The 11915-nt window shown below is 38.8% G+C and overlaps 1 protein-coding gene across 2 annotated transcripts in view; it reads left to right on the forward strand.

Annotated features, from left to right (window-relative positions):
* The window catches only part of WFDC11 (WAP four-disulfide core domain 11), a 17169-nt gene extending 6206 nt beyond the window's left edge, over positions 1 to 10963 (forward strand). For both annotated transcript variants that reach the window (XM_011983809.1, XM_011983808.1), the window contains exons 3-5: positions 8784 to 8934; positions 10119 to 10261; positions 10788 to 10963. In XM_011983809.1, coding sequence (XP_011839199.1) covers positions 8835 to 8934; positions 10119 to 10261; positions 10788 to 10808 — 264 coding nt within the window. In that variant the 5' untranslated portion in view covers positions 8784 to 8834 and the 3' untranslated portion in view covers positions 10809 to 10963. The remainder of the gene's footprint in view (positions 1 to 8783; positions 8935 to 10118; positions 10262 to 10787) is intronic.
* Positions 10964 to 11915: the final 952 nt, after the last annotated feature.

Below are 11915 nucleotides of genomic sequence, written 5' to 3' on the forward strand. Positions count from 1 at the left end.
AAAGACTTAAATGTTAGACCTAAAACCATAAAACCCTAGAAGAAAACCCAGGCAATACCATTCAAGACACAGGCATGGGCAAGGACTTCATGACTAAAACACGAAAAGCAATGGCAATGAAAGCCAAAATTGACAAATGGGATCTAATTAATCTAAAGAGCTTCTGCACAGCAAAGGAAACTACCATCAGGGTAAACAGGCAACCTACAGAATTGGAGAAAATTTTTGCAATCTGCCCATCTGACAAAGGGCTAATATCCAGAATCTACAAAGAACTCAAACAAATTTATAAGAAAAAAGTAAACAACCCCATGAAAAAGAGGGCAAAGAATATGAACAGACACTTCTCAAAAAAAGACATTTATGCAGCCAACAGACACATGAAAAAATGCTCATCATCATTAGTCATCAGGGAAATGCAAATCAAAACCACAATGAGATACCATCTCACACCACTTAGAATGGAGATCATTAAAATATTAGGAAACAACAGATGCTGGAGAGGATGAGGAGAAATAGGAATGCTTTTACACTATTGGTGGGAGTGTAAATTAGTTCAACCATTGTGGAAGACAGTGTGACGATTCCTCAAGGATCCAGAACTAGCAATGCCATTTGACCCAGCAATCCCATTACTAGGTATATACCCAAAGTATTATAAATCATGCTACTATAAAGACACATGCACATGTATGTTTATTGTGGCATTATTCATAATAGCAAAGACTTGGAACCAACCCAAATATCCCTCAATGATAGACTTGATTAAGAAAATGTGGCACATATACACTATGGAGTACTATGCAGCCATAAAAAAGGATGAATTCATGTCCTTTGTAGGGTCATGGATGAAGCTGGAAACCATAATTCTCAGCAAACTATCACAAGGACAGAAAACCAAACACCGCATGTTATCACTCATAGGTGGGAATTGAACAATGAGAACACTAGGAGACAGGGCGGGGAGCATCACACACTGGAGCCTGTCGGGGGTGGGGAGCTGGGGGAGGGATAGCATTAGGAGAAATACCTAATGTAAATGACGAGTTGATGGGTGCAGCAAACCAACATATCTCATGTATACCTATGTATTAAACCAGCACATTGTGCACATGTACCCTAGAACTTAAAGTATTAAAAAAAATACTCACGGAAGTATTTAAAAATGAGGGCCATGACAAATGAAACTTGCTCTCAAATTGCTCAAAAAATAAGAGAAGGAGAGAGAGGGAGAGAGAAAGTGAGGGAGAGAGGGAGAGAGGGAAAGGAAATAGGTGAATCTGGGTAAACGGTATGCAGATGATCTTTGTACTATTCTTACCCCTGTAAGTTTGAAATTATTTCCAAATAATAGCTTAAAGTGAGTTAAAGGCAACCCATTTTATGGCCCATGTGCCTCAATTTTTTTATTTTTCTGTTTTATAATTTTTCATATGTGCCAAGAGGAGAATAAATTTAGTCCTTCTCAAAGGCTTTGTACCTTTTAAAATGTCTGTAGGTACTATTCCTAATTTTGAGCCTTTGAAGGATTTCAACTGATTCATGCATATTTTCTTCTGCTTGGTTGAAAACATTGAAGCAAAAATGGGACTTTCAGGGAAAATTGGTTACTTGCAGGAAAGGGTCAATATCTCCCCCATGATGGTGCAATTCATAGTATCCTATCCAGACTTCTCCTTTGTATCTGTTTCTCTCCTCTTTCTTTTTGTTTGGATTCAGGAGAGTGAAGGAGCAGGCTGGGAGTGAGAAAGGAGTGAAGAAAAAATTGATGAATTTTTTTTTTGAACAGTACTTAACCCCCTCTTTCCAAGCCCTAACTCCCATCACCAATGAGCTGCCTGAAATAATAGCCAGCACTTACTTTGCATTTTTTGTGTTCTGAGTCCTAGAACCTTAAAAAATTTATTTTGTTCTCCTTTACACCAATCTCTGTATAGCATATTGTATCTTTCTTTTATATACCTTATTTATTGCCTCTCCCTTGACTATAAAGCAAACTTTATGAGGGCAGGGATTTTTGTCAGCTTTGTCCTCTACTGTATCCTCATTGCTTATAATAGTGCCAGGCTTACAGTAGTCATTTAATATTTGTGGGATGAATGAATTTATGACAGATGAATGAAGGCTAGGACTTCAGTCAATCAGTAGAATTAATTCCAAGTAGGTTAAATAATTGAAAGTTTTAAGAAGACCACTACGAAGTCAATGAAATTAAATAACTTCCACCCCTCTGGAGGAGAAAAGAGAGTTTAATAATAATAATAATAATAGCCAACATTTATTTGCATGATCTGTGTGCCAGGCCCTATGCTCAGGGCTTCATGCATTCACAATGTGAATGTGATACTAATATAACTCTCATATTATATATTGGAAACTGAGGCCCTAAACTAAATGTGTTGGGATTGGGATTCATTTGGGCCCAGGTCTCTCTGATTCTAGTGTTCAGGATTTGTTCTCTGTTCCATGCTATGCCAACAATTTTGTGTGGTGACAAATGAGGGATAATTTATCTCTTATAGTAAGACAACACGTGTATTCTATTGGTAAAATAAACCAATCCTGGTGGAGAAAAAGATAGAAACAACTATCCAGGTTATAAAATAGACAGTATACTTTACCTAGAATCTACAAATTTTAGATCTATAAATTTGTGATCTGAAGTTAATAATGAATTTAATAAAATTCCAATTGAAAGAATATCATCAATGACACTTTTTTCTAAAGAGAAGAAATTACAAATATTCAGCTGTCTTATGATGAATAGGAGCCCAGAGCCTGGTAGACTTGCTGGGTGACTATTCCCAGAGGACAGATAACAATCACTACACCTCAGCTCTCAGGAAGCCATATCCATAAGAAAAGGGGAAGAGTACTACATCAAAGGAACACCTGGTGAGACAAAAGAATCTGAACAACAGCCTTCAGCTCTAGACCTTCCTTCTGACAGAGCCTACCCAAATGAGAAGGAACCAGAAAACCAACTCTGGTAATATGATGAAACAAGGTTCTTTAACACCCCCCCCCCCAAATCACACTAGATCACCAGCAATGGATCCAAACCAAGAAGAAATTCCTGATTTACCTGAAGAAGAATTCGGGAGGTTAGTTATCAAGCTAATCAGGAAGGCACCAGAGAAAGGTAAAACCCAACGCAAGGAAAAAAAAAAAAAAAAGGAAAAAAAAAAAAAAAAAAAAAAAGAAATATTCAAGGAAATAGAAAGCATAAAGAAAAAACAACACAAACTTTAGAAAACTTTGGACACACTTACAGAAATGCAAAATACTCTAGAAAGTCTCAGCAATAGAATTGAACAAGTAGAAGAAAAATTCAGAGCTTGAAGACAAGGTTTAATTAACCCAATCCAACAAAGACAAAGAAAAAAGAATAAGAAAATATGAACAAAGGCTCCAAGAAATCTGGGATTGTGTTAAACAACCAAACCTAAAATAATCAGTGTTCCTGAGGAAGAAGAGAAATCAAAGTTTGGAAAACATATGTGGGGGAATAATTGAGGAAAACTTCCCCAGCCTTGCTAGAGACCTAGACATCCAAATACAAGAAACACAAAGAACACCTGGGAAATTAATCACAAAAAGATCATTGCTTAGGCACATTGTCATCAGGTTATCTAAAGTTAAGATGAAGGAAAGAATCTTAAGAGCTGTGAACAAAAGCACCAGGTAGCATATATAGGAAAACCTATCAGATTAATAGGAGATTTCTCAGTAGAAACCCTACAAGCTAGAAGGGATTGGGGCCATATCTTCAGCCTTCTCAAATAAAACAATTATCAGTCAAGAGTTTTGTATCCAGTGAAACTAAGCATCATATATGAAGGAAAGATAGTCTTTTTCAGACAAATGAATGCTGAGAGAATTCACCCCTATCAAACCACCACTACAAGAACTGCTAAAAGGAGCACTAAATCTTGCAACAAATTCTGGAAACACATGTAAATGGCCTAAGTGCTCTACTGAAAAGATACAGACTGCAGAATGGAAAAATAATTCACAAACCAACTATCTGCTGACTTCAAGAGACTCACCTAACACATAAGGATTCACAACAAATTAAAGGGGTAGAAAGGGCATTTCATGCAAATGAACACCAAAAGTGAGCAGGGGTAGCTATTCTTATATCAGGCAAAATAAACTTTAAAGCAATGACAGTTAAAAAAGACAAAGAGGGACATTATGTAATGGTAAAAGACCTTGTCCAACAGGAAAATATCACAATCCTAAACAAATATGCACCTGACACTGAAGCTCCCAAATTTATAAAACAATTACTAATAGACATAAGAAATGAGATAGACAGCAACACAAAATAGTGGGGGACTTCAATATTCCACTGAAAGCACTAGACAGATCATCAAGACAGAAAGTCGGCAAATAAACAATGGATTAAAACTATATCTTGGAACAAATGGACTTAACAGATAGATACAGAACATTCTATCCAATAACCGGATAATACGCATTCTATTCAACAATGCATGGAACTTTCTGCAAGATAGATCATATGATAGGGCACAAAACGAGCCTCAATAAATTTAAGAAAATTGGTCCAGGCGTGGTGGCTCATGCCTGTAATCCCAGCACTTTGGGAGGCTGAGGGGGGTGGATCACCTGAGGTCAAGAGTTCAAGACCAGCCTGGCCAACATGGTGGGACTCCATCTCTATTAAAAATATAAAAATTAGCCAGGAAAGGCCTGTAGTCCCAGCTACTCAGGAGGCTGAGGCATGATAATTGCTTGAACCTGGGAGGCAGAGGTTGTAGTGAGTCGAGATTGCACCACTGCACTCCAGCCTGGGTGACAGAGTGAGACTCTGTTTCCAAAAATTAAAAATAAAAAAAAAAAATGAATTTAAGAAAATTGAAATGATATCAAGCACTCTCTTATACCACAGTGGAATAAAACTGGAAATCAATTCCAAAAAGAGCTACAAAACCATGCAATTATATGGAAATTAAATAACCTGCTCCTGAATGATCATTGGGTCAAAAATGAAATCAAGATGGAAATTAAAAAATTATTTGAACTGAACAACAATAGTGACACAACCTATCAAAACCTCTGGGATAAAGCAAAGGCGGTGCTAAGAGGAAAGCTCATACCCCTAAATGCCTACATCAAAAAGACTGAAAGAGCCCAAATTGACATGCTAATGTCACACTTCAAGGGACTACAGAAACAAGAACAAACCAAATCCAAACCCAGCAGAAGAAACCTCAGAAATAACATCACACATCTACAACCATCTGATCTTTGACAAACCTGAAAAAAGCAACCAATGGGGAAAGGATTCCCTGTTTAATAAATGGTGTTGGGAAAACTGGCTAGCCATATGCAGAAAGTTGAAACTGGATCCCGTCCTTAACCTTATACAGAAATCAACTCAAGATGGATTAAAGACTTAAACACAAGACGTAAAACCATAAAAACCCTAGAAGAAAACCTACGCAATACCATTCAGGAAATAGGAATGAGCAAAGGTTTCATGACTAAAACACCAAAAGCAATGGCAACAAAAGCCAAAATTGACAAATGGAATCTCATTAAACTAAAGAGCTTCTGCACAGCAAAAGAAACTGTCATCAGAGTGAACAGGCAACCTACAGAATCAGAGAAAATGTTTGCAATCTATCCATCTGGCAAAGGGCTAATATCCAGAATCTACAAAGAACTTAAACACATTTACAAGAAAACGCCAAACAACCCCATCAAAAAGTGGGCAAAGGATGTGAACAAACACTTCTTAGAAGAAGACATTTATGCAGCCAACAAACATATGAAAAAAAGCTCATCATCACTGGTCATTAGAGAAATGCAAATCAAAACCACAATGAGATACCATCTCACACCAGTTAGAATGGCGATCATTAAAAAGTCAGGAAACGACAGGTGCTAGAGAGGATGTGGAGAAATAGGAACACTTTTACAGTGTTGGTGGGACTGTAAACTAGTTCAACTATTGTGGAAGACAGTGTGGTGATTCCTCAAGGATCTAGAACTAGAAATACTATTTGACCCAGCGATCCCATTACTGGGTATATACCCAAAGGATTATAACTCATGCTGCTATAAAGATGCATGCACACATATGTTTATTGCACCCCTATTAACAATAGCAAAGACTTGGAACTGACCCAAATGTCCATCAATGATAGATTGGATTAAGAAAGTGTGGCACATATACACCATGGAGTACTATGCAGCCATAAAAAAGGATGAGTTCATGTCCTTTGTAGGAACATGGATGAAGCTGGAAACCATCATTCTCAGCAAACTAACACAAGAACAGAAAACCAAACACCGCATGTTCTCATAAGTGGAAGTTGAACAATGAGAACACATGGACACAGGGGGCGGGCATCACACACCAGGGCCTGTTGAGGGGGTGAGGGGCTGGGGGCGGGATAGCATTAGGAGAAATACGGGTATCGCAAACTACCATGGCACGTGTATACCTATGTAACAAACTTGCATGTTTTGCACATGTACTCCAGAACTTAAAGTGTAATAAAAAAAGAAAATAGCTAAGATCAGAGCAGAATTAAATGAAATTGAAACAAAAAAAATACAAAACATAAATGAAACAAAAAGCTGGTTCTTTGAAAAGATAAATAAAATTGATATACCATTGGCCAGATTAACCAAGAAAATAAGAGAGAAAATCCAAATAAGCTCATTAAGAAATGAAACGGGAGATATTACAACTGACACCACAGAAATACAAACGATCATGTAAGGCTACTATGAACACCTTTACACATATACACTAGAAAACCTAGAAGAGATGGATAAATTCCTGGAAAAATAGAACTCTCCTAACTTAAATCAGGAAGAATTAGATACCCTGGACAGACCAAATAACAAGCAGAGAGATTGGAGATATTAGTCAAAGGGCACAAAGTTTCAGTTATACAAGATGGATACATCTCAGAGACCTGTTGTACAGCATAGTGTCCATAGTTAGCAATACTGTATTGCAAAGTTAAAAATTTGTTAAGATGACAGATCTTATTTTTACCGCAGACACACACACCAAATAATAAGTAAGGAGGCCAGTGGAAACTTTTGGAGGCGATGGATATGTTTATGGCCTAGATTGTGGTGATGATTACATGGGTGTATACTTGTCTTCAAACTCATTATAGTTGTATACACTAAAGATGTCTTTTTTTTTTTGAGACGGAGTCTTGCTCTGTCGCCCAGGCTGGAGTGCAGTGGCCGGATCTCAGCTCACTGCAAAACGCCATTCTCCTGCCTCAGCCTCCCGAGTAGCTGGGACTACAGGCACCGGCCACTTCGCCCGGCTAGGTTTTTTTTTTTTGTATTTTTTAGTAGAGACGGGGTTTCACCGTGTTAGCCAAGATGGTCTTGATCTCCTGACCTCGTGATCCGCCCGTCTGGGCCTCCCAAAGTGCTGGAATTACAGGCTTGAGCCACCGCGCCCGGCCAAGATGTCTTATAAATAGCTTTTTATATGTCAGTTATATCTTAATGAAGTAGTTTTTAAAAAGTCATTATATAACAGCAAGCTTATATAATTTTGTTTTATAAAAAATCTATATATCTATGCAAATATGAAAGAATATTGTACATCGATATAGTGGAATAACTAGAAATATTTTCACTTTCTTCTATGTGTTTTTTTATGTTTTAAGAATTTTGTAAGCTAACACTTTAAATGTGCTCAGAACACTTAACATTAGCTTACTGTTGGGCAAAATTATCTAATACAAAGCTTATTTTATAATAAAGTGTTGAATAGCTCATGTAATGTATTTAATACTGTGCTGAAAATAAAAAAACATTAAAGAGAAAAATTAAGCATGGATGGAAAGGGGAAAAATTCTCATTCATGTGTAGGAGAATAGTATATTTGTTCATGACTGCTTTAGTTTTATGGTTTCAACAGTGAAACCACTGCAGACAACCTGAATGTTCATTTTCATGAAGATGAATACATATTGTGTGACATATTCACAGAATGGAATATTATGTAACAGCAAAAACAAAAGCAAAAACAAAAACAAAAAAAACAAGCAAAAAACCTCCAGAATGGTTGATGGGTACTTAAAGTACGATTTCTACTGGATGTATATTGCTTTTGCACCATCATAAAGTTGAAAAGTTGTATGTCAAACCGTCACAAGTTAAGGATCCTCTCTCTATGTATGGTGTATAATAGTACCTGTCACACAGTAGGTGTCCAATAAATGTTGAACACATTTTCAAAAAGAATTTGTTCAAACCAAATACTACATATTCTCACTTATAAGTGGGAGCTAAATGATGAGAACTCATGAACACAAAGAAGGAACAATAGACACTGGGGTCTACTTGAGGGTGAAGGGTGGGAGGAGGGAGAGGAGCAGAAAAGATGGCTGTTGGGTACTGGGCTTAGTACCTGGGTGATGAAGTAATCTGCACAACAAACTCTCACGACGTGAGTTTTCCTATGTAACAAACCTTCACATGGAGCCCAAACCTAAAACAAAAGATCAAAATTTTTTTCTGTAAGCTGAATTTGAATTATGTTTTAATCAAAATAAGGCAACACATTACATTTTTTTCCAGTAAAAGGAAAACATGAGGTGTGAGACGGAGAGATTCGTTTTGGCAAAGCTAACGCTCAGCTTAGGTGTGCCAGTTGTTGGGTAGGCAGAGGGCAAGGGGGAATAGTGAGAAGATAGAGAATGAAGAAATTCGACAAGCACTTTCTCTTGCTTCACACCTCTCTTTCCCTATTTATATGTCTTGATCTCTAGCAGCAGCTGGGAAGAAAACCAATCCTTCCAACAACATATATTCAGACACATATGGTCAGCCTCATGAAGCTGTGGATACTCATGCTTATGACATTCGTCTGTACGGTGCTACTGTCTGTGCTGGGAGAAATGAGGAAGAAAAAATATTCCAGTAGGTGGTGAGGCTGGATTAAGGGCCACAGGAGTGGGATGAGCTTGTTTCTGAACAAGGGAGGGGGTTTCATGTCTGCTGTATCTGACTCAGGACCCACCTTCATAGGATCACCCATCAGAGAATCAGACAACTTTGTATGCACAGAGATTCAAGAAATCCCTAAGCTGAGGTCCTTTAATGCTTCCTCTTTTAACCTTGAAAATAGCAATATCTGTCTATCTCTCTCTCTCTCCATCTCTCTCTCTATCTATGTATCTATCTATCTATATTTAAATATATATGAATATTTACATATATTCATATATATGAATATATATCATATATAAGATATATATTTAAATATATATATATTTACACACACATATGTGTGTGTATATATACCATAAGCTATAAACATAAAAACATTTTCCAATGTTAGACTGTCTTTGAGGGTGAGATGTCAGTATAGAGCTAATTCTGCGGCTCTATACTGGTATCTCTGTGAGCTAGCTGCGTATACTTTGTCACATGAGTACCAAATGGGCATTTCTTAATACATATCCTTAGTTTCAGTGGCAAGGCTTTCAGAATGTGAAAAGTTAGGAAAGAGGCTTGAGATAGGTTCTCAGTGGGGCAACCTCTCATATGATGAGAAAATGGGATGAATGGAGGGGCTAAGAAAACTGAGTGAGAGAGATAAGAATTTGAAGAGAGGCTGAGTTATTAAACACAGAGTCAGCAAGTAGGGAAAGAAAAAGGGACAGAATCTGTTTCTTACTTGACCTGGCCTAGCTTCCCACACTGTGAAATTAGGCATTGCAATGAGGCTACAAGATATGCCAGGCCCTGAGATCTCCTGTTATGTAAATGTAGATTTCATAGGAGGGCACATGAATGCTGGGGATTGACTGAATTGTATCGTTGAGATGCTCAGAGAGGACCCAGAGGCCTGCAACACTGGTAAAGCCTGCAGAGGTCGAGAAGGAAAAGAGGTCAGTGAAGACGCAATGGGGTCAGTGAAGGTATAATGACAGGAATTTGAGGAGGCTCATGAAGGCAATTCCCTTAAAAGGCAAATAGATACCTTGGTTGGGATTTGGGGCCCAGATTCCAGGAGGAACTGTTAAACATATGAAGGGCTTTTCTTTCCATGCTTGGCTGAAACGTACTATCAACCTTTGACCATCTCATCTAAATTTCAGGGAAGGAATTGTTACTTGAAGAGTGCTGGGGAAAGCCAAAGGTCAAAGAATGTACCAAGAAGTGTTCTAAAGCCTTTAGATGTAAAGACAAAAATTACACCTGCTGCTGGACCTATTGTGGAAACATCTGCTGGATAAACGTCGTGAGTTGGGAGATGTTTACTTGGGTGTATATCTTCACTGATTCTCATTCCCTTCCCAGAGGCTATTATTCCTAAACGGAAGACTGAGGTACCCCAAATTCTAGGTACAAAAATAACGGAAGACAATGTCCCTTTAACTTGGAAAGCAATTCACTGGCAAGTAAATCAAGACACCAGGTTAGACCCCATTGCTTCTTTTATTATATAATCAATACCTGTCTGTGTTGTCTTCTTTGTATTACACCATAGTTTCCTATTTTTTCCTAAATTTGTCCAGATTTCTAACCACTGCTTCCATAGTCAGACTTCTCCATGGGCCATTTGGCTCAGCCAGGCCCAAAGTCTCCACCTTTTTTTGTTCAATAGACCAATACCTCACCTACTCAGAAGTGGGCAACTCCTGTTGTTACGTTGAAGTATTCTTGTCCCATTGTCTGGTGAACATGGATACTATTAAGCGGGGGGAATGAATGCTTGTTTCTCAGAGTTCTCTAGCTTCTAAAAATCTAATCTTTTTCTTTTACAGAAAACCGATGAATATTACTAAAACCCTAGCTTCCCACCAGGCTGCCACCTGTGTGGGCGGGAAATGTTTAAGAGGTCTCATAGTAGTACCATGTGGCTACTTTTAGGAACACCAGTCTATTTTTACTGACAGCTGGACAAGAGCAAACACTTGACGAATAAACTCATTTACCAGTAGTGGCCTTGCCTTTTTTCAGATCATCCCACCACCCGTGAGTACCCTTATTACAAATCCCCAGTATTGTTCCTCTCCTACATTGTAGACGAGCTTCCAACTTTTGCCGTCCCATCTGATAAGCTTAGAACTGATAGGCTAATTTCATGGGCTTCACAGAACAGAATTTTATTTCTGTCCCATTTTTAATGTGGGGAATTTTCAGTAGCACTTTCACTCAGTTGGTTAGAGAGCAGGTCTTTGGTAAATGGTTTCTCACAGAGATATGGATAAACACATCTTTCCATATATATGGAAAACTACTTTCCATATATACAAGTTTAAACAAATAAGTAAATAACTGGAAGATAATTTGAGTAAGGTTTCTAATTGTCAGACAAAAGAAATTACAAATAGGCTGAACTCAGCAGCCCCAGGCTCCAGGTCTGCCTAGCAGACTTGATCTCTGGGTCTGCTCTAGTGCCAGGTCAACTCTAGCGGCCCCAGTGGCAGACAGGCCCCAGCAGTCCTAGCTTCAGGCTAACCCCAACAGAATCATGTTCCAAGCCCATCCCAGGGCCAGGCAGACCCCAAGGCCCTAGTCTCTGGACCTTCTCCAGCACTGGGCTGGCCCTCATAGCTTCAGTCTTCAAGTCTACCTCAGCACCAGGTTGATTCCCACAGCCCTACTCCTCAGACCAGCACGTGCAGACTCAGCCTCCAGGCCAGGCCCTACAAATACAAGATCCAGGACCACTCAGTACTAAGTCAACCCCCGTGGCCTCAGGCTTCCCACCCATTCCAGTGCCAGATCAGCATCCCTGGCCTTAAACACCAGGAATATACTCACAGACACAAGCTCAGGCCTGCACAGTGCCAGGCCAGTCTTCATAGCACCACCCCCCACACTTGACTGGAGGTTCGAGAGTCTCAGCAGACTTCAGAACTGGACCAGCCTTCCTGGCTCTAGGCTCC

Source organism: Mandrillus leucophaeus, unplaced genomic scaffold (assembly GCF_000951045.1).
Source record: "Mandrillus leucophaeus isolate KB7577 unplaced genomic scaffold, Mleu.le_1.0 Scaffold255, whole genome shotgun sequence".
Classification (NCBI taxonomy): domain Eukaryota; kingdom Metazoa; phylum Chordata; class Mammalia; order Primates; family Cercopithecidae; genus Mandrillus; species Mandrillus leucophaeus.